General features: G+C 38.4%; 2 protein-coding genes across 3 annotated transcripts; one reads left to right on the forward strand and one right to left on the reverse strand.

The window, feature by feature from the left end:
- The first annotated feature begins 35 nt into the window (after window positions 1-35).
- Window positions 36-20,699, forward strand: csde1 (cold shock domain containing E1, RNA-binding). Of its 2 annotated transcripts, none has more exons than XM_084390446.1 (20): window positions 36-187; window positions 2,818-3,582; window positions 9,803-10,001; window positions 11,112-11,278; window positions 11,816-11,902; window positions 12,153-12,250; window positions 12,348-12,429; window positions 12,796-12,924; window positions 13,108-13,233; window positions 13,336-13,551; window positions 13,647-13,787; window positions 14,030-14,197; window positions 17,406-17,513; window positions 17,729-17,904; window positions 17,988-18,100; window positions 18,178-18,297; window positions 18,407-18,585; window positions 18,669-18,832; window positions 18,931-19,063; window positions 19,154-20,699. In XM_084390446.1, the coding sequence occupies exons 3-20, from the start codon at window positions 9,803-9,805 to the stop codon at window positions 19,199-19,201; spliced, it is 2,454 nt and encodes an 817-aa protein (XP_084246572.1). In that variant the 5' UTR covers window positions 36-187; window positions 2,818-3,582; the 3' UTR covers window positions 19,202-20,699. The 2 variants fall into 2 exon arrangements, with proteins under 2 accessions (XP_084246572.1, XP_084246573.1); XM_084390447.1 differs by having other exon boundaries at window positions 56-187; window positions 11,112-11,221.
- rassf11 (Ras association domain family member 11) lies at window positions 20,355-23,385 on the reverse strand. The gene is made up of 3 exons (XM_084390448.1): window positions 23,182-23,385; window positions 22,889-22,992; window positions 20,355-22,165 (listed from the first exon to the last, which is right to left on the reverse strand). Exons 1-3 carry the CDS (start codon window positions 23,280-23,282, stop codon window positions 20,832-20,834), a joined length of 1,539 nt encoding a protein of 512 aa, XP_084246574.1. The 5' UTR covers window positions 23,283-23,385; the 3' UTR covers window positions 20,355-20,831.
- Window positions 23,386-23,764: the final 379 nt, after the last annotated feature.

The following is a 23,764-nucleotide window of genomic DNA, read 5'->3' on the forward strand; positions in this document are numbered from 1 at the left end:
TATTATATAAAAACAGGAAATGTAGAACAGAAGTTATCTGTATTTTACAAGTGACGTGTGACCCAGACGTGTCCCCCACAGTTCACACGGTATTGGTTTAATATCGCGAGAGTTCGCACAGCCCCTCACTACGTAATGTGCCGTGCTGCTTATGGCGGCGCTGGTGACAGTGCTGAAAGCTGTTGGGGTGAGTTTTTCCTCTATATTTATTCAATGTTGTGATGTCACAATTCTCACGCGGGTATATGAACGTATGAGCTTCCGACATTTGCGTTTATATCACTCTTTTTAAATACCCGTGCGTGTTTTTAAACAGTTAAACGGTTAAGGGTGGGGGCAGTGTTTCCTCTGCGTGTGTTCTAGCGGTTTAGCATGTTAGCCAGCGCTTCACTGATACTGTGGAAGAGTCGCTTTAAACCATGAATACACACGTATTATTTTGACCACATCCGTCGTGGGCGATGTTTTGCAAAGGTCACTTGTCAAGAAATGAACCGCCCAGTCGAGCATCCAACGCAACAGCAGCGGTCCAGCGTGACCCGACAGCCGCCCCGGGTGCCTTTGTTGTCGGGATGAGTGATTTATTTTAAGCCCGTCTGGATCATAGTCTGTAACGTTACATTTATGTCGAAACACCGTTACTTGAGTTAAACAAATCAAACCCCCTTTTGTCAGGACAGGAGAAGAGTTTACTTGTTTTCCAAACGAATTACTACTAAAATGAGCGTTTCCATTGTCATGACAACTGGAAAATAACAGGAAATTTGGAAATTGGGATTTTTGCAGGCCCAGGAAAGTAATTCAAATCGACAAAACCTTATAAAAAATCATTTATAATGAATATTTATGCTTCAATTTATATTCCGCTTCACTCGGTGAAAGAACTTGCTCTTTGTAATAGCAACATTCGTGCAATTCTTTGTTAAAACCCTTTCCATGGTTTTCCAGTTGTGTCTGAATAAGAAATGGAAATGCCTTGTTTAAAAATGTTGGGAACGGTCATATTCTCTAAAATATTTGAAAATATTCTCTTTTAACCGTTTGTTGTTGGTCTTTATCCTCACAGTGCACTTTCTGAAACGCTCGTCGGAGTTCAGTCTTGTCTGAAATGGCATTGCTAGTGATTTTGTCTTTGGATGAGATCCAGATGGATCCACTCCAGGCTATTGCCCAAGCGCTGTTTGCGTCACTTAGTTTCATGTCCTAATTCTTTGTTTACGCATGCTGTAGAAATCTTCCGTTCCTTTTTATTCGAATAAAACTTGTGAACGAAGAATAGTGGTTCCGATATACTTTGTAGCTTTTGATTAGTATATGAGCCGCTGTCAAGCCCTGCTGAGCAGCACGCGCTCGAGGCTGTCGACGTCACGCGCTGAGGTCTATGAACTTCTTCGCTGTAACGGGATCAATTTACTTGTTTTTCCACACATTTTGATTGTACCAATATTGGCATGTTTACAATATTTTTTTTTTATTGCATTTTAAAGGGATAGGTCAGCCAAATATAAAATTGTAAGTTACTCGCCCTCGTGTAATTTCAACACTCCTGGCAATTTGTAACGTTACCCTCATGCTTGTTTTTTTTTTTTTTTTTTAAACCTTTCTTATAAAATTAATACGAAATCGCCAACTTATAAAATAGATATTGCAGAGTGTCTGGTTGATCTTTTCCATACAGTGACAATGAAGCTGTAAAACGACAAGATTAATATTTAAAGATTAAAATGTATATTTTTTGGAATTATCTGAATTATTATTTAAAGGGAATTGTTCCTTTAATTGTCACTGGAACCACGAGGTTGTAAATCTAGGCACACAATGTGCTCTCAAGGTTTGTTTGTCTGGCACTATTTGTGTTTTTTTTTTTTTTTTTTTTTTACATGGAATGGGGAACAGGTCAAATTCTGCCTATGACTTCCATTTTAAAGTCAGCATAAAATAAAAATTCCTCTATTTTCAAAATGTATGTGTTAATGTTATGAATTCATCCATGCACATGTTTATCTCGTTATGTTTAATCATAATGTCACAACTGGACCTTCCAGTGAAAATGGCAGACTTCTCTCTGAAGTATGCGGGACTTCTCCAGTAGTTAATTCTGCTAAACCTGCTCCTGCAAGTTCACCTGCCTCCACTTTTGAGTGCAAAATCAAATCAACAACCAGTGCATAGAACCGATTAGATACGTTTTTTTCCTTTTTTGATAAATTGTTACACTCGGATGTCGCAATATGGAAGAAAAGATCTGTCCCTATTTCAGTTTCATTGTAACTTTAAATATTTATTTCTTTGTTTCTTGTGTACGAAATTAGATGTTGTCTCCATCCATTTTAAGCCTTTACTTGATCCATCATATCAAGTTGTGAACTGGCCTATATATCAAGCTCTTTGATCCTCCCACCTCTTGTGTAATAGACCAGAGGGAACTGAATGGTTGGCATGCTGGTTATCTGCAGTTGTTGACTGCTTGAATTTAATGTATTCCATAAATGCTCAGCCAACTGCTGGTTCACGCTGAGACTTGTTGATCCACGTGTTTTCAGTCAGCTGCTCGCTCTCTACACCAGGCCACCAAGGAAACTTTATTTTTAGGCCTGTGTATCAACAGGAGAGTAACATGCCATTTTAACCCACATGAAATGAGTGTGACTGAGGGGATTGATTGTTAAATCATGAGGGTGTGTTCAATGCTGTAGGGGGCAAAATTTGGCCAGAAATCAATTATTATAGCGTATATTAGACTAGATGCATTTAATGTGTAACTTATCTGTCTGTGATCTAATATCCTTTGTTTGTTTGTTTTCTTCCCCTAAACAGTATGAAGTGAAACCGAATTGATTTTTGTACCATCTGAAACCTACTTCAAGTTCAGATCATCTATCGGTCAGAAGAAACGTCAAGGAAAAAGAAAACATAACAAACATCCCCAAAACGACCCAATGGTACAACAACTCTGAAGACCAAGACGAAGAACTGCACTGCTACAAAACGAGAAAACTAAAGCAACACGAAGCAACCAAACGAGCAAACCAAAGATTTAAGAAACAGAACCAGGCCGCAAAGAGCGTAGCAACCAACCATCAACGTTAACAGCGAAGACGAGACCTGATCTGAGACAAGAAGTTTGTGCCTACTCAACAGCTTTGAAAAAGCACACGTCCCAACGCTGCGCCAAGCCCTCCTCATCCTCCCCGCACCTCTTCCTCTCCTGGGGTGCGGAGAGGGCTGCTGTCTGCTAGTCTTTTCAGTTTTGACCCTTTTCTTTCTGTCAATTGCAGACCGAATCCCTCCCTCCTGATCTTTTTTCCCCCCCGTTCACCTAGTCTTTCTCTTCTCTTTGTTAACTTTTTTTTTTTTCAAAAGAAGTGTTCATACACCTACACTTGCCTTTTTATTTGAATTTCTTTATTTTTTGTTTTGCTTTTTGTCCTTTATTTTTGCAACTTTTTGTAATTAGAACGTGTGCCAGAGAGCCGAACCTTACAAGTGTGTGTGCATGCGCGTGTGTGAGACGAATCTGAAGCATCGATTAAGTGATTGATTGGTCCAAATCATTACAGCCTTCCAAGACAACAGAACAAGGTAAGTCATGCCCGACACTCCTCCTTACACTTTCTACTCATTACCTAATGAATAATCCTGATTTGTCTGGCTTATTTTTATTTATAATGTACAGTGTGCCAAATCAGGCCAATTTTTCATTTGTTTATGTCTCTTAATTTAAATCTAAAAAGGCTGAAAATGTGTTGCTTTGTTCCAGAAACTAGTGAGCAGCCTTCTGAGCAGCATCCTAACTGAAATGGAAGGAGTTTAGCATTAGCATCTTTAGCATCAAATAAAAAAAGACATTAAAACCCAAATATTAGATAATATAGTCTGTTTCAGAAATTACACATTCTACGGAGCCTCTAAAGGGACATGGTAATGGAAAAAGTATGAGATGGGAGGAAAAAATATTTCAATACTTTTGCGTTCTCTCTCAAACAGTTGGGTAGTTATATTGTATATAATTTGTCCGGGAGATGCTATCAATATTTGGGGTATTGCAATCACTTTTGAATTGCACGTACTCTGTGTATAGGGAACGGCGTCACTGACCACACATTTTATAAGATATTTGTCAATGATGCTCAGGGTCTGAGCATATATATATATATATATATATAATACACACACACCAATTCCTTTTTCTTGGACCACATCTTAGATGGATTTTTTTCACTGCAGCAGTGCATTATGGGATTGCCTTCTCTATGAAGGATGCTTGCATGCAATTGTGCTTTATAATGTGGCTAAAATATTGAATAGGTATTTTGAGTGCATAAGGCATTTCACTAGGTTTTGGAACGGAGAACATTCAAGTTCAACATATAATTTAACTGGCAGTTAAAGGATTGAAATAGGGAACTGAAGGGATAGTTCACTGAAAAATTAAAATGGTCATTTACTCACCCTCATGTCATTCTAAATCTATAAGATGTTTGTTCATCTTGGAAACAAAGTTGTTTTTAATGAAAGATTTGTCATGACAGTCATGTCTTTTCAGAAGACTAGGGCTTGGTATCGATACAGATGTCCCGATTCACAAGATCTCAATTCGATTTGAGATTTTCGGTTTAATTCAGTGATTAAATTTTCACTAGCCCCAACACACAAATTAATAATAAATGAAAAAAAACATTAGTGTTTTTGTTGTTTTTGACCAATGTTTGTATTTATTACCTATTGTAATTAATAAGGTTATTACGCCAAAATTTTAGATACCAGTGAAATTTAACAATTCTTGATTCCAATTTCGATACCACAGCTAAAACTACTATCTAACTAATATAAATTTCAAAGATTATTAAAGACAAATAAACAGTCATTAATAAAAAAAAAGAACAAATAATCAAGCTACAAGCAATAGCATAAATTAGAATAGAACAAAGATACAAATGAAATAATCAGTGCTTTTCAGAAATTGAATAGTATGTAAATGTAAAAAAACACTGCTGCATATAATCTTCACTGTATAAATTAAAGATTAAGCATTAAAGTTTCAAAAGTTATTCAGTGAAGAGCAGTGATTGATTTATTTTTTTGTAGTTTGATTAACATAAACACAGACAGCAGCAGGTTTTCTCATTACCTTATGTAAACCTCACTCCAGACCAAGATGATATCAGTCCGCTTCAGCTATGTGTATATTAGGAAGAACAGACATGCCAACTAGTTACTGACCTGACCCAGACTATGTGGAGTTGCGTATCAAATTGAACTTAAAGACTGCTAATTCACATTGGCGTACCACCCTTAGGCTGAATAACGAAACCTCTGCCAAAAGTGTTCTGCGTTCAGCTTACAAAATGTTTATCATAAACTGGTACTAAGACCCAGAATCTGCCCTACCAAAATGTACTGTCAGGAACCGCTACAGGTACTGCGCACAAAACTTCTTGCACAACGCGCATGTCTTCTTGCGCTTGAACGCTTATTGGCAAGGCTTGAAAACGTGTGCAAATGACAAACTTTCGTGACCATGCAGCACTGGCCCGAACGGGACAGTGAACTGTCGGGGAATGTCTTTCACACTGAAAGGTGCTCTTGCATCGCCATGTTAAACATGTAAAGGTCCCCTCTGTATCATCGCTATAGGTAGAGGATGACATCTAGTGGAGAAGACTAGTAATAAGGTTAAAATAGAAATAAAAATGCTTTCGTGGCTTGATTCGTGTTTTTTGAGAATCGATATCGAATCGACCACATCTTAAAAACAATTAATCAAAAAATCGACTCATCTCGAAAAATCATGACAGAACAACATGAGGGTGAATAAATCACAGAATTTTCATTTCGGGGTAAATATTTAAATTTCTAAATTCTTATGAATGTACTGTAATTTTTCACACATTTTGTCCTGTTTGTCTTGTTCAAAGTGTGAATATTGAGTGACCTAAAGCTGTGCTAGGTTTCATTGTTTACTTATGTGCCAACCTCTGTCTAAAGTAGTTGTTCTTTGGCATACATTTGCTCAACAATTCTTCCTTCTAGTTGGGCATAAAATACTCCAGATTCTGAGGGAAAGAGATCATAAGTACTTAATTTAAGCTGTCTTTAGAAGAATTTATTAGGTCTTGGCCCAACCTTCTGTGCAGATGAGGCACACTTGCATGTTGTCTGTAGGGTCCTCTCCCCAACACACACCAACAGACACACCTCGACTGATCCTACTGTGCTGCTTTGTTCACTGGCTGTTCTTGTTGCCTTTCCCTCAGTTTATTTTCACAGCTTCCCTCCTTTCTTCACCTTTGCAGAAATCCAGAGGTGTTTTGTTTGGTGTGTAACCAAAAGGAGAGGGGAGAGGGGAAGGGAGGAGCTGCAACACGACGACTGAATTAAAAATAAAATAAAATCTAGACTCTGGGAAACAGCTTAATCTGATCAATCCCAGGTGTAGTAGATTTGGCCACTGTGAATGGGAGAATTATGGGTAGTCCCTGGAAAGGTTTTGTTGAGTTTACCTTGCCGGCGTCGCCACCTGCAGCTTTTGTTAGCGCTGACCTGAACAGCACCTCGCCCGTCGGTCTCAGCCTGTCACCCTACGGCCGTTCCGTAAGTGCCCAGCCATCCGCTCTCCACCCTACTTTCCCCCACTCTCCCGAACTTGACTCGTTCATTGAACACACACTGTTGCCCCTCTCTGCGCTGTTCCTTTACCACATCATCCTGATCAGCAGGCTTAGAGGCTGGCCTCGATCACTTGCCATAGAGACGAGCAGCAACGAGAGGTGGCGAGGCAAGAACGATGATATTGTTTTCGCTAAGACTAATATAGTGGCTGGTACATATGTGTATTGTTTACTTTACATTTGATTTGGCTGCTGTTGAACCGTGTCTGACTGACAGAAAATGGATATTAAGTTTTGTTGTTAGACACTACAGTGAAGTATTTAGTACTAAAGTATTTATAGGCATTTAAAGTCCTGTATCTCTTTCGATGTAATGGCCCAGTGGTCGAGGCTGGTCGGAGTCTGTGTCATCTAACCATTTTATGTTACTGTGTATTCTAGTAGTGCCATTCCCAGTCGCTTCATCAAACTAACACATTCTGATTTTCCTCGAGCATGTCTTCCAGCACAGGGAGAAGAATTAAAGGAGTAGTTCACCGTAAAACAAAAATGATATACTCTCTCATATATTATTCCAAACCTGTATGGCTTTTTTTTTTTTTTTTTTTTTTTTTTTGGAACAAATAATAAAAATGTCCTTACAATTAGCCTCATTCATGAAATATTCATAAATGAGTAAATTCTGAGTAATTTGCACATAAAATAGATCTTCCTGAAAACTCTTCTGGATTCACAAACTCTTCATAAACCTCAGATTTTATAGTTAAACGTGTGTATGTAAATTGAATTTCAATAATTCGTGAATAGGGCGGGTGTGCACTCTCATTCACAATCAGCATAATCCCCGTCCATGAATTGCAGCTACGTAAATAACATGTCCAGGAACTCTGTGGAATTTTTTGGACTTCTTCTCTGGTTTGCCTCCAGATATTGCATAAATGCAAAAGAGACTAATTGGCTATATGCCAAAAAAAATATCTTCCATTTAAAGTGTGTGCACCAAAGCTTTTTTAGCCAGCTGAAAATGCTCAGCTAGGGGAGCTTGAGCATTTTGGAGGTGCAGCATTTTTTCCAGCTGAAAACCTTTGGTTGCTGTTATACAGAATATCCACAGAAGCAATGTAACTAGGATTTCGCAGATAGTTTGTTTTATCAGCAATTTTCTGAATATAAAAATGCAATGATACCAAAAATATTAACTTCATTGTCGTTGTACAAGTAGGCTGTGATGGTTGGTCATTGTGGTATTTGTCTCACCCCTCCTCCACTGGGATTGGATAGCTGGTTAAAAAGTGAAGTGACGAGAGCTGCGTTTTACCCAAAGTGCAACATTTTTCAGCTTAGCGACTAGGAAAAAATACGACAAACACCCATTTATACTTATCTTCCAAGCACTAGTAGTCCCTGGGGATATTTCAGAGTTCGAGTTGAAGCCGCTTTCTCGAGCCCCATCACTACGGACAGCGAGCCAAATACGTTTAACCTCAATAGTTAAAGGTGACCAATATGGGCAAACACATGCTTGAAATATTATTAGTGTTCTCAAAATGCAGTCATCCATTTACCTAAAAGAACACGAAACGATCACATGTTTTAAGCACCATTTACGCGTAGTAGGGAGCAGGTGTAATTTTTCATGCCAACATTTTGAAAATACAATCACTTTCATTTATCCGAAAATTTGCGTCAGAACAGCTTGACGAACGATTTGCACAAAAATTTGTTCTGCTTGTTTCATGAATGAGGCCCAATGAAAGTCATTGTGGTCAGATGTTTTTAGGACCTTTTTTTGTAATCCTTAGAAGAAAATTATTAGAATCAGAGATGATTGTTTACATCTGAAGTGTTACAGTCATTCTCATGCTTTAATGCAAAATGAAACCTCTCTGACTGAATACACATTTCACATGCTTTATTAAAACCATCACTAAAATTGAACACGTTTGTTCTCCTTGAATGGAGCAGTCAAGGTAAAATGCGTGATAGCATGACATTGGAATGCATCGCAGTATAAAGAAAATATTGTTAGTAATAATAGTACAGCTGTTGTAATGGATTTGGTCATCTGTTGGTATAGTATATTGACATTCCCATTTGTCATTTGGCAGCACCGTAACGAGGCAAAAGGAGTATATATTTGTGCTTTTGTTTTTTACCCCATCTAAGTCATCACAGTGGTTTGATAGCCCCTTTGACAGGCCTCATAAGAGTTTTATTTTATTTTTATTTTTTTACAGAATTTAATACTCTGTAAAGTCTGCTCCAATGTGTTTGATGCCATGTATTGGCTCTTCCTGTTTGATGATCCTTCATTTAGCTAGTTTTTTTATTATTTTTTTTTAAATCCACTCCCCCCTTATACCCCCCAGTGTCCCACCACCCCCTACCTCCCACTCAAGATGGAGGCCTCTGATGCCCCTGTTGCTGCCCCCACACCCTCCACCTCAAGCCAGCCAATCCCCCGCTCTGCCTCAGTTTCGTGCCATTCCTCTCGCGCAGTAGGGGGCAAAAAGCAAAAGCGGACCCCCTTGTATCAGCGATCTGTAAGTGGTCATGATGGGACAGTGTGTGTGCTGGCTTGATGTTCCCACAGTGTCAATACCTGACACTGTAACTGCATGCTTGGAGTTGAGTTTTCAAGCTCTTTGGCTTTGTGGAGCTTTTTAGAGCCATGGTATATCTGTTTTTTATTGTCTAACTTTGACCACATGCCTGCTGACCGTTGACTTACAATTAACTCTATTTGTGGATGAAGTTGTCCAGAGAGACTTAGTTGTAACTTTGGATGTGGTGACGAGTTTGTTTGCGTGTATATTCTAATATATAACTAAATGCGTGTGGGGTGGATTAAATGCATGAACGTAATTTCTAGGTTTAATACGACACCAATGGAATTTGAAGTTGTTGAGGGTTGTTTTCTTTAGTATTGTACAGGTCTTTAGCTTATTTAGCTTGGTCATTTTGATCAAGGAACCAGTTCAAGCAGGCCACACAGAGAGAAACTCTTACATCTACATTCAAATATTTTTTTTCTTTAATTTTTTGTCTGTGCAGCATTTAAAACCTTGTTTCATCCCATTTGACCATTTCCGCACTTGTGTTCTGATCTTCTGTGGAACATTCGTATGTGTGGAGAGAGCTGAAGGTTGAATATTGAAGTGAATTTTTGAACATGTCTTATTTCTCCATAGATGAGTTTTGACCCCAGTCTGCTGCATAATAATGGCCATGGTGGATTTGCCAATGGAACAAGCATGGGAATCCGTGAGACAGGAGTGGTTGAAAAACTGCTTACATCATATGGCTTCATTCAGTGCTCTGAGAGACAGGCCCGTCTCTTCTTCCACTGTTCACAGTACAATGGCAACCTACAGGAGCTTAAGATTGGAGGTATGGGTCAAATGGGGTGGGAGAAAGTAGAGAACTAGGGATGAGCAGTATAACTAAAAAGTGTATTTATTAGCCTTTTGAAAGTAACCATTTTGGCCAAGTTCGTTACCAAAAACATTAAATGTTTTTGATCATTGAATCAGCATTATGAAGAATCACTTTATTGAAACAGACAGTTTGAACAGATTCATGAAAGAATTAAATCTACCCACTCTACCATTTTTTGCTACTGAAGTTTAAATCTGAGACTTTTATCTCCATCTTAACAATCTCATACTTGAGTTGCGTGATCAGGAAGAATTGTGAAACTAGACTAGTGACAATCTTTTGAGAAGCTTATGGCAAAATAAAAAGGTAAATATAGCCACTTATTTATCTTATAAATATATCTTATTATTTCTAATATAAAGCAGCAATCATCAGGGTCCAAGCACTAATGGCCCATGTGGATGATTGGCGATAAGCTAAATCCATCTTGTATCTTCACTGAATGTTAGAGTTTGATCATAAGTGTGATATCATATTCCACATTTAAAATGTTTTATTCGTACCACAACAATAAATGTCTTTATACAAATGTTATAATATATTATTGTGAAAGACACAAAATTGTCTCTTCATTTTAAAAAGACAGCATTATATTCAAATGTGTCTGGCAACTTGAAAACATTTTTTTATTGGGGTCTAAATTGATCTATAAGCATTTCACAGATTTCTATGTACACTAATTATATAAAACTATACAGTCAGTACACCATAGTTATACAAATTAACTAGATCTATCCATTTTTTTCCATTCAAATGGATGGAAACTGATCAGTAAAGATTAGGCTTAAAAGCTTCTTTATCGTTGGATATCTAGTGGACAACATTTATTGTAGCCTTCATCTTTCAGTTGAAATGGCTGATATTTTAGAATTTGTGGTTAGCTCTAATTAAAATCATTACAATATACACCTCTCCTGCCAAATCATCTCGAATGTATTGCCAGATTCAATATTGACAAGCGGTAGTAGGAACCATAATGTAAATATTTTGTTTTGCTTCCAACATGAATATTAATGCAGGAATTGACTTACTCCGTGTCATGTCTGTCCCACCACTTTTCAGATGATGTGGAGTTTGAGGTGTCGTCTGATAGACGCACTGGCAAACCAATTGCGGTGAAGCTGGTAAAAATCAAGGCAGAAATGTTGCCAGAAGAGCGCATTTCTGGGCAGGTGGGGCCTGACTTGCACGCCTCTCCTTTAACTGTGCTGCATGGTTTTATTCATCCAGTTAAGGAACACATTTTACTTTTGTGTTTTATTGTCCTTGTCCCATTAATGTCTGTCATTGTTGGGGATTTCAAGCTCATTTTTAATCCATATTGATCAGGCAAATGCACATGCATCACTGGTTTCAATTATCAGGAATAACATCTAGCAATCCTTAACTGACCTGATGTTATTGCTTTGTTTTGTGTGGGTTCACGATGAGCTTGATTGTCTTCGTGTTTTGTGGTCTTGTTGGGTGGACTTTTCATCCTCATTTAATATGCAATTGTGGGAGAACAAATCTTGATTTGTTGTCAATGTCAAGTCTGTCAGTCATATATTTATATATTTAGTTTATGTCTGGTTCCTTGAACTAAGACGTACAAGTCAAATCTTAACCTTAATGTTGTTCTTAATTAAAAATCTAATTTAGTTTACATGTTAAGCATCTATGTTTAGGGACCTCTTTAGCATTTTAACATATATGGTTGATCCTGTTTCTCTCACCAATGCAACCTCTAACCTTGTCTTGTCTGTCTGTACGGTCCCTTTCTCCAGGTTGTTTCAGCTATCCCCTCTCACCTGGACGGGAAGTCTGCACCTGGTCAAGTGCCCACAGGCAGTGTGTGTTATGAGAGGAACGGGGTATGTGTCATCTATCCTCCTTTTGCAGAGTTTCCTAAACATTTTAAACACAATCACTTGTTTTCCTCCCCCTATTGTGACCAGTTTTCCTCTAAGTTCTATAAAAGCAGATTTAGCTGAGCAAACCTAGAGAAATGCACTGAATCAAACACAAACACACAGTACTATGGTTCATATTAGCTTCTACATGGTGCATTGATTTTGGTAGTTGATGTTTCTGAAAATGTTTGTGGTTTGAATTTTCTCACAGGAAGTGTTTTATTTGACATATGCCCCTGATGATGTGGAAGGAAATGTTTCTTTAGATACTGGAGATAAAGTCAGTTTTTACATGGAGACCAACAAGCAGTAAGTTGATTTCTTTCTGTCTAATTGTACAGGTAAAATGTCAAAATGTGCTCTTTTTTTTTATGTGGAAATGATTTATTTTTTGTGTTTTTTTCAGTACTGGTGCTGTTAGTGCTCACAACATTGTATTGGTAAATAAGCAACAGTCAAGATGTCAGGGAGTGGTTTGTGCTACCAAGGTAAGGATCTGATTCAAAAATGAGTTTTGCAGTTTAGTAGCTGCTTTTTTTGTTGAATGAATAATGAGGACTAGTGATCTCCTGCCCTCTGGTGGGAAAGCAAATGTGAATGGCAAATGTACTTCAGACTGCTATTATCTCTTATGTCTGGGTTAATCAAGTTTTTTTGGTTGTTAATTTGTTTTTAAAATTATGACTTTTTTTTTTTTTTACATTGTTATAACTTGCCAGTTTAGAATGCAGCTGCACATTTTTTTCAAAATTAGATTTCTAACTAGTGTCAGAATAATTAGTTTATGAATGCTCAAATTTAATTTTGAAAATATAGATTTAAATATATTTCGCCTGTATAATTGTGTCTTGCAGGAGGCCTTTGGATTCATTGAACGTGGGGATGTTGTGAAGGAGATCTTCTTCCACTACAGTGAGTTTAAAGGGGATCTGGAGGCTCTACAAGCTGGAGATGACGTGGAATTCACCATTAAAGAAAGAAACGTAAGCTTGAGTGGAAATAAAGGACTTCTGAAAGCAAAACTTTATTATTGATGTTAATTGTATTGATGGAATTATAATCATTGAAAAGTTTCAAAAGATTTTACTTTCGTGCATTTTGAGTGAAATGCATGAGATGCGTTGCTGTTTCAAACAGCGTTATAGATGTTTCTCTTTGCCTCATAGGGCAAGGAAGTGGCCACAGATGTGAGACTGTTGCCTCAGGGCACTGTTATATTTGAGGATATTAGTATTGAAACCTTCGAGGGCACTGTCTCCAAGGTTATTCCCAAGGTTCCTACCAAGAATCAGGTTTGTGAATCAGCTCTTGTCATTCGTCTTCCCTGACTCTCTTGATAACATTACCATATAGATACATGTTAAATCAAATAAGACTCCATTTGTCTCACTCAGAACGACCCACTGCCTGGGCGAATCAGTGCCAGAATTAATTTCACTGACAAAGAGCTGCTATTTGGGGAGAAGGACACCAAGTCCAAAGTGACTCTGCTGGAGGGCGATCATGTCCAGTTCAATATATCCACCGACCGTCGGGACAAACTAGAGAGAGCGACAAATATCGATATCCTCCCTGACACCTTCCATTTCACCAAGGAGACCCGTGAAATGGTACAACTGCAGAACTTTGTCTTAGTGGTTTTTCTTGCAATACTTTTACTTTTTGCTAATGTTGGCTTTGTCTTTCTGCTTGTCTTTTTGTGCAGGGTGTGATAGCTGCCGTGCGTGATGGTTTTGGCTTCATCAAATGTGTGGACCGTGACGCCCGGATGTTCTTCCATTTCAGCGAGGTTCTGGAAGAGAGCCAACTGCACATTTCTGATGAAGTGGAATTCACTGTGGTCCCTGTGAGTTCCTAGATATTACCGAACCTGAACCACTTTTGTGTTGCAGATTTTTCTCATCTTCAATAAGTGCAGGTTTTTTTGTGACAATTTGACTGACATCCTGCTCTCTAGATATTGGAATTAGCCTTTGAAAAACCCAGATTGGTCAGCTGTTTCTAGTGTAAACAAAGCAGGGGCAAAAGTAAAATTGATCTTGCATTGCCTCAGTCTAGCTTTAAAACACCCCCTCTTGCCTTCATCAGGACATGCTGTCAGCCCAAAGAAACCATGCCGTGCGGATCAAAAAGCTGCCCAAGGGCACAGTGTCATTCCACACTCAGTCTGAGCTGCGTTTTATGGGGGTGGTGGAGAAAGAAGCCGTGCCTGCTACCACCAACAAGAACTACAGCCCCAGCAAGGTCAAAGAAAAGGTAAATTAAACTCTTGACTTCCTGAAGCTACACTACTGTTCTAATGTTTGGGGTCAGCAAGATGTTTTTGAAAGAAGTCTCTTATGCTCACCAAGGCAGCATCTATTTGATCGAAAATACAGCAAGGGTGCCTTTACACTTGAGCGTTTGTTTCGGAACCTGGTGCATTTTCTCCCTTGGTTCGGTTCGTTTAGGCATATGTGAACAAGGCAGTCGCGCTCGGATCCACACCAACACAATCGTTCCGAGACCGCCTGAACGAGGTGGTTTCGGCCTGATTGCAAACAAACTCTGTGGCGGTTCACTTGAGGTGTGAAAGCAATTCGACCCAACAAACCAAATGGTATTATAATTCATAACAGGAAATGTGCTATATAAATGGCAGTAGTGTCTGATTCTGTGAGTGAGCACATTAGTTATCACTAATAACTTTCGCTTCTCCGTGCGAGATTGCTGCAATGAGTGCTTCTCCGTGCGTGCAATGAAGCCTTGATTCCTGCTCTAGCTGCATTATAACATTCTTATATTGTTTGCGTGTCTTGACACTTTTAACCTCTTGACAGCGCTGGGAGATCCAGAGAGAGCGTGTTTGAATTTGCTGTAGTAGTAATACATTTGTAGTATATAATTTAACAACGGGAAAGATAGCTACATTCATGTAGTGTTTGCATGTGTCTCAATAGTTACAAATAAAGCCACAATAAGCTCATGGAGCAAACTCAATCTTCTTGATGGATGACGCACAGGAAACTGACCAATAAGAGGACTTGCTTAAACATATTTTGGTATGCTTTGAAAGGTTGCCTTGTGAAAGCAAACGGAACCAAGAAGAAAATGCAACATTGTAACAAATTAAGTCCCTGTTTCAGAACAAATCAAACAAAATGTATCAAATGATCTATAGGTGTGAAAACGCCCAAAAAGAGCACTATTGTGAAATATTATTACAATTTAAAATATATTTTAATATATTTTCAAATGTAATTTATTCCTGTGGTAGTAAAGCAGATTTTTCAGCAGCCACAAATATAATTCTAATATGCTGAATGGTGCTATAGACATACAGTATTTCTTATCACAGTTTAAAATGGTAGTTCTGCTTAATATCTTTGTGGAAAGCTTGATTCCTTTTTTTTTTTTTTTATGATTCGTTTTAATAAGAAAGTTCCAATGAGCAACAATCTTTTGAGTCTTTTGTAATATTTTAAATGTCTTTACTGTCATTTGATCAATTTAATGTGTCTTTTAAATGAGTGTTAATTTCAAAAATCTCATGACCCCAAACTTTTGAACGGTAGTGTAAATGTAGTTGATTTTAATGTATTTCTTTGTGTGAATGGCCCCTAAGGGTCCTTAAAGTACACATCTCTGGAAATTTGGTATAGAACCACCAGTCATAATTAGAAATGAATGACTTTGAACATGGAGGAATTCAGTTGCTAAATATTTTTTTTAAATAATTTTACTTTCCAGACTTTAGCTTTCATTTCCTCTATCTGCTTGTCTCCCTCTTGATTGACGCAAGCACGAAATACAATATCAGGCTTTGAGGTGCTATGAAATGCTACTGCCTCTTGTCTGACCCTCTTTCTTTTCTTTCTTTTTATTTTTCCTTTTTCCTTTTAATTTTTTTCCTTTTTTCCTTTTTTTTTTGAACCATGCTCGTCTTCATTAGAAAAAAGACAAGGTAGGCTGCTGTTTCCTGCATGCTGCCTCTCCTCCACAATGTAGACCAGTTCAGTCATGCTGTCAGAAAATCCTATTCTGAAAACATGATCTTTAACGCATTTAAGAGGCAAATTGTTAAAGTACCAAGGATGAGATTTAGCTTATTAGTAATTAAATAGCTTATTAAATTAGTATTTAATTTTTAATTTGATTCACCTGCAATTCAAATATGTTCCGATTGGTTAGAATAAATCACAGATGTCTAATCCTCCGCATTTCTCCCCTTTAAGGGTAAAGTTGAAAAGGTCAGTTTGATCTGTCTGTCTGTTTGGTTATGAGGCCTGTTGGCATGAGCTGGGAATGATTTAACAGCTTTAAGTCATACAGACATGTTAACCTCATAACCATACCAACTCAAGCTGTGCCACTCACTGTGTGCATTCTTTAGTGAGGGGTACAACGGTTCGGTTTCTATGTTGCTCATGCAATTACTCTTGAAAATGGATGCCACACAATTCATACACATTTTCAACTGTGGTACAGATGTACTGAAGCGTGGGTGGCAAACTGTATGGGAGCAGTTTTACCCCTAGTTTTAGTGTGCGCATAATGACTAAATCTTTCATCAAATGTCTTGTTTCTTTATTTACTCATTGTGTAAATACACATTTTTTTCCCCATGCTTTGCTTCTGTTTGGATATTTATTTTGCAAGTTAGGAGTTGCAAAATGTATTGCTGCTGCTGATATCCAGAGGCACATTGGGCCTGTCCAAAAACCCACACTTGTCTTCTTACATGACATATTTCCTGTGTGTAGAACTTTTGATTACCTGACAGGACACTTTTCTCATAAAAATGTAAGTGTTTACAGAGCTTTACGACACAATTTAGTAATTGTGGTGCTTCTAATTAAGAGATAAAAAGCAAATGTTGAACAAAATACACCCATCTTTGCACCAATAAAATTGGCAACACTTTGTTTTACTACCAAATTATATTTAATATCTAATTAATTTAACTTGCAGTGGAATGTTTTCCTTGACATCTCCTGTCGAAGTTTCAGTGGCACTTGAGTTTCTGAACATGATGCATGATGGGATACACTTAGCCTTGAATACTGCTCGTGTGTTAAGGGCACTGATTTTGCACACACTTCCTGTTGTGTGCATGTGCTCTCAAGTGGCCAAGACCACATGTGTGGGTATTTGGACAGTCTCAATCTTTACATGGTTCTCAAGTATTTGCAGTCTGATGTGTGGATGCTGGCCATCATCACTGACACTAGCTGAAGAATAAAAATGTTAGTTCACAAGTATTGATTATTTCTGCACTTAAAATCACCCTTGAAGGTGCACTCAGTATTTTCTTTTGACCATTTAAAAAAAAATCATGAATATGTATGAGACTCATGCTGTATATCAATGTAAGTCCAAGGTGACCAAGTGCAACATAACCAGAGCTGAGGTGCACTCTGTAATTTGTGTGCATGTTAAAAGTTGTTGGTTCTTATATGAATGTGTGTATTTGTGCCGTCACCAGGATGCAGAAGAAGGCTTGATTGCGTATGAAGAGAGTGGAGAGAAAAGCACTATTCCCTACCATATTAAAGACCTGGATGGGGGCATTTACCCACAGCTTGGAGACAAGGTACGTTAATGTTTATGTTAAACTCCGCTTCACCTGAAAGATTGGAATAATTTTATATTTATCATTTTATGTTTATTAGGAAGCATTTTATTATAACCATTTTAGGAGACAAATGTTATCTAGAAAACATCTAATAAAAATCTAATAATCTAATATAAAAACCAAAAAAAACTTTTTTGAATTTGATTAAATGTAAACCGCCTTGTCTCCACTAGGTGGAATTCTCCATCAGTGAGGTGAAACGCACCGGACAGCAAAGTGCTGTGTCCTTCAAGGTCCTTAATCGCGCTGTTGGCACCAAGAGGCTTCTGGGATACATAGCAACACTGAAGGATAATTTTGGCTTCATAGAAACATCCAATCATGATCAGGAGATCTTCTTCCACTACAGGTAAAGTTTCTACCTGATGTTTCTACTTGTTTTTTTGGTTTGTTGTTTTTTGATTGTCATGGTTTACTCTGAATTGTTTGCAGTGAGGTGTGTGGGGATGTGGATAACATGGACCTGGGAGATACGGTGGAGTACACTCTCTCCAAGGGTAAAGGAAACAAAATCAGTGCTGAGAAGGTCACCAAAGTTGCAGCTGGTATGTTAGAGACTTTCTATGGGCTTGGCATTAATAATACTTGGTTCATGCAAGTAACACAACTCTGTGTGTGTCAGTGAATGGAGTAGGAGAGGATGTGAGTAATACTGTGTTCCTGGGGAAAGTGGTTCGGCCCTTGCGCAGTGTGGACCCTTCTCAGACAGAGTATCAAGGCCTTATTGAGATCACAGAAGATGGTGAGTGACATCTCCTGACGTCTTTTTAATATTTTGTGTATCTAGAGTTTTGTGTAAACAGTGTTCAAAACCATTTTAATAATTGTTCTCTGCTCAATCACTTTACCAGGCTCCAGTAAGGGTCAGAGTTATCCATTCGGCATCGTTGGTATGGCCAATAAAGGTGACTGTCTGCAAAAGGGTGAGATGGTGAAGTTTCAGTTGTGTACAATGGCCCAGACAGGACAAAAGATGGCCTGCAACATTGTTCCTCAGCGCAAAGCCCTGGTGGAGTGTGTCAAAGATCAGGTAAACTCATGTCCACTGTGAGTTTAATGATGCAAGAAAGTGTTAGACACTTGCTAAAAGTAGTCTGGTTTTTGTTTCCTCAGTTTGGTTTCATCACATACGAAGTTGGAGAAAGCAAGAAGCTGTTTTTCCACGTCAAGGAGGTGCAGGATGGTCTGGAGCTGCAGGCCGGTGATGAAGTAGAGTTTTCTGTGATTTTGAACCAACGCACAGGCAAATGCAGTGCCTGCAATGTTCGCAGAGTCAGGTAAGACTTCTCGGTTAAATGTAATACAAAGTTGTTATTGTTATATTTGCTTTTTATCAAATCTAAACAAATCTTTTTTTCTTTTTCTTTTTTTACAGTGAGGGTCCAAAACCCGTAGCAACACCTCGACCTGACAGGCTTGTCAATCGCTTGAAGAGCATCACTCTGGATGACACCAACGCTCCCCGTCTTGTCATTATCAGACAGCCTCGTGGCCCAGATAATTCAAAGGTAAAAATAAGCTGCATTTCTGTTCAGCATTTTTTTGGAATTTTAACAGTTGGATGTTCTTGATATTGACCTGGTGTTTTGTTCATACAGGGCTTCAGTGTAGAGAGGAAACTCCGCCAGCCTGGTATTACTGACTGAGAACTGTTCACCCCTCTCCTCTTCACTACAGATGAAACACCTTGGAGAAAAGCAATCAGACAAAGGCCATAGGAAGGGATTTGTATGTGTCTGTTTCTCTCACTCTCATTTTATCTCTCTCACCCATAAAAACAATTCACAGAATAAAAAACACATCAAGACTCGAACATTAGCACACACAGGTCCCTTCCTTTGTCACAGGATCCCTTGCAAAAAAAATACTCCTCATCTCGTCTTCATTGTATGTGTGATGGTTTTGTGTGGTTGTAATTTGAGCAAAACCCCCCCCCGTGTTGTGTGAGTGTGTGGTATGCATCATATGTTTGGAAAAAGTTCACTTGTAAGGTTGTTAGTGTTATGCAGAGAATATGAGGGGAAATATGGGGTTTGTAGTTCTCACATCTTTTAGATTGAGATGTGGGGACTGTTTGACCCATTTTTCATTTCTGCTGAAATTGAAATGCCAGGAATTCTGCACCTGCTGCTGTGTGAGTGAGTTATTGTTTTAGAGTAGCTTTTGCCTGTCTGTATTTTGATTTCCGTTATATATACTTTATTCTTCCTGTATCACTTGAATACTTCTCCCCATGTTGAGTTTCTCACCCAGGTGATAATGACACATTGTTGGTCTCTTTCTGGTGAGAAATAAAATATGACCTTAAAGTTCTTTTCACTCACGGTTTCCACACCTAATTCCTTTGAGTAGCTTTTAACCTAGTTTTGAAAATGAAATAAATTTTCTCTGCGCTCAGAACTCACTTGTGTATGGTTTTTGATTGTGTAAATTACAATTTTTGAGATTATATTGTTTGGTTTTTTTTAAGAAGCCTTTTTTAATTCCTGTCCTGATTTCACTAGCTCCGTCTGGGCATGTGCAGAATTCCTAATGGCATCTTGTAGCCTGTGGTCTTTTCTTTTTCTTTTTTTAAGATCTTTTTCTTTGCACATACTTTTTGAATTTTCTTTTCTTCTTTTTTCCTTCTTGAGTTTAACCTAAACTCAATATCTGCTAATGAATAAAGAAAGAAAAAGGTGCCTAAAAACAAACAAAACAAAAAAAAATAAAACAAAAAAATTGGTGTCTCCTCTATCCCCAAACAGCCACCAAAATATAAGAGCAATTGTAGGGTGGCTTTTTTTTTTTTTTTTTTTCAAGTAGAGAATACTGGTGTGCGTCCCCCAAACCTCTGGGTTGAGAAATACTGTATGTACTGTGTGCTTTTACTTGGGTGGACCTTTTGAAAACCTAAATAAATCAAGCAAAGTGTGCAGAACTTGAGAAAAGGGGAGAACTGTAATAAGTAAAATTTAAAAACATGCAGAGAAATTATGTTGATAGAGGCTATTTGCAGTGCTTCTTATGACAAATGAAGCTATTGCTGTCATGAATATTCTCTGGAGCACTCTGGGTTTGTGTTGAACCTTAGGGTTCTCCTATATACTTTTGTTAATGGTCTTGAATGAAACAATTGAATTAAACATTTTATGAGAATCAAAAGGGTATTATGTTTAATTTTTTTCTAGTAAAGCACTGTACAGAACCTTAGACAAATAATGCCTTTGCAAACTTTTGTGGCATTAAAAAAAAGAGAGCGATATCCCTCAATGGAGAAGAAGGGGTTTCATGTGATTAAACTCTGGTGCTTCCCAGATGTATGGTGATTTCAGAGCGATGCACTATCTTTGGTTTTGTTGTTCCAACTGACGTTGGATTCTGGCTTTGAGACCATCGTGTCCACCATTCCCTCAGGTCTGCTGGTCTGCTTAGAGGAGGATGTGATATCTGGTTTGCTGAAACAAACACATATGGGAGTTTGGACTCAAGCGTTGTTACCACCCTTTTTGTTCCTCCGTCTCCATGCGATCTGTCTGCTGAGATCTGTATTTGTTTGACGCTTGTTTGGGCATGTTTTAGCATGTCTAGTTGGCTATTCTGTTCAGTGAGGTTTTCATGTCCTGTTTTCTGCTGGGAGTTTCTTAGGTCCATTGCTTGCAGTTTCTGTTTGTACTCCTCTAGTTTAGCTTTGCACTCAGAAGCAGCTTCTTTTGTCTGAAAGAACTGCGTCTGAAGGTCTCTTTCAAAGACTTCCTCCGCCTTGAGCTCATTGAGCCAGAACTTGAGCTGCTCCTCTTCTTCCGACAGGGACTCGGAAAATTCCCTAGTGTCTTGCTGCTGCTCAAGCTCAAGGATCAGCTGGTCCGTTGACTCGATTTTGAGCTTTATTTCTTGCAGACAATCCTGTTGTTGGCCAACTAGTCTCCTTAAATGTGAAATCTCCTCACTCTCGGTTTCAACGTGGCTTGTTTTGTCCAGAGGAACCACTGGATTGATGGTTTTCAGGTCCTCCTTCAGTACCTCTTCCTCCCGTCTCTCACATTCAGCACTATTATCAGTGCATCTCCCACGGTTCCCAAGGCAGCTAATCAAAGGCTGATGTGGTGCTCTAATTTTGTCTCTTTTTTCCCTCGACAGCGGTGTCCCAGAGGCTGGTAAACTTTTGGTTGGTTTTAGAGATGTGTTATCTGAGTGCCCATTTCCTTTGTTGCCTTCCTTGTCTTTCTTCTTATCTCGTCCTGATTGCTGCTTCCCGCCCCTGCCCAAATTTTCCAGCCAACCCCATGCTTCCTCCATTAGCGTCAGCGACTTCCGCTTGGGTCTCTTGGGTTCCTCAGGGGGTGGCTCGGATTGGACGCCGAGGTGTGATAGCGGTGGGAGACTCTGGCGGTGTAGGCCGATCGCCCCGCTGCCTCTCCGTGCTCTCCCCGTACCCTCCGCTCGCCTCAATAGGGCCAAGGCCTGGTTTGTTTCTTCCCCAGGCGATGGGCCGATATGCTTCAAAGTGAGCTGCACCTCCCTAACTTGCTCACCATATTTCTCCAAGGACTCCAGGAGAAGTTCATCCGGAGACACATTACGTTCAAATTCTTTGAATTTTTCTCTCAGAGTATATCGACCAGTCCGACCTAAGAGTGAGAACAATATTAAAAAGTGATATTTTTGGGATGAATATACATTTACAATAAACGAATTATTCATTTAGCAGATGCTTTTGTCCAAAGCGACTTTCAAGTGAGGAAAACAACAAGCAATTTCATCCTAAGGAGGCAATAACACAAGAAGTGCTAGCAATACAAAGTTTACAACATTGTCCAGAATAGTAAAAGCTAGAACAGGGAGGATTATTATAAATAGTGAAAGCACAGAAGTAGTTTTTATTATTTTAATTTTAAAGTTCGCAAGATGCAGTTAAGTGCCTGTGGAAGAGATTAGTTTCCAGCTGTTTCTTGAATAATGTCTGGTATTTTACTGTCCGGAGAGTCAGATGATTTTTTTTTTTAGATCAGAACATTATCTGATCTGTCATTCCAGACCTGTATGTTTTGTGGAACACACACACAAAAAGATATTTTGATGAATGTTTTTGCCAATATAATGGGAGTAAATGGGGTCCAAAAAATCCATATTTTCCACAGAATAAAATCATACTGATTTGGGACAACATGAGGTTAAGTAAATGATGAAGATGACAGAATTTTTGGGTGCACTATCGCTTCAAAGATTTTTAAGAGACCTTTAAACTAAGTGTTTTCTTCATGTTTATGTTTTCCATAGTCGTTACATGGTTATGTAGAATAATGCTTTATGGAATGATAAACTCTGAGATGTTGGCCTAGGCATTTACTTACCAAGTGCCTGTGCTAAAGCGATGACCACCTCCTGACATGTTGTTTTCTCAGTGACTCCACAAACAATGCGCTGGACTCCTTCAACAAACACCTTTACCTCCATTCTAAAAGAAAATAAATCAGCTCTTTGTTTTTTCTCTAAACATTTCTGCACTTCTAGAACATCTAATTCCTCCAATAAAATGCCAGTGAGAAAAAAATGGTTCTACAAGTTCCCTGTATTCAGTTGTACAGATTGCGGAGTTTACAAAATCAGATTACTGTACGATTCATTAGGGAAGGGTGTGCTGTACCTGTCCTGATGGTCAGAAGATTCCTTCAGTTGGCTCGTATAAAATCCTCGTACTTCAATAAGAGGCAGTTTGGAAAATGTTGTCCTACATGGAAAAGTCATGTTGTCATCCTTGACTTAGCTGAACACGTACAAACCCTTCCCTTTAGTAAACACTCAGATCAAGACTGATAACTCAGACTCGGCTGTAGATGTTGGTATGTGTGTTTGTCTGCAGTGCAGTGCATGATGTCCCCTGACAATTTTTTTTTTTTGGATGCTAATTATTTTGAATCTCAGTAAACATGTTTACATTTGAAATATACTTATGCCAAAGCAGGGCTTCAGTTACTAAACATGTTGTATGCTTTCTTACATGATTTAATCAGATATTGTAGAAAACTAGCACGGACTACAAATTTATGAATTGAGTAAAAGCAATACAAAAAAAATCTTTAAATACATATTTTGCCTAGATTTAATTGGTGTATTTGGGCTTATATGTTAGAAAAAATATTAAATGTAACTGATTTTAAAGGTCTTAATTTATCTGAAAGAATATCAGATATTACAAGAATAGAATGAGTTGTAACATTAATAGAAAA

The sequence above is a fragment of the Rutilus rutilus genome, assembly GCF_951802725.1.
Source record: "Rutilus rutilus genome assembly, chromosome: 19".
In the NCBI taxonomy this organism is placed as follows: Eukaryota; Metazoa; Chordata; class Actinopteri; order Cypriniformes; family Leuciscidae; genus Rutilus; species Rutilus rutilus.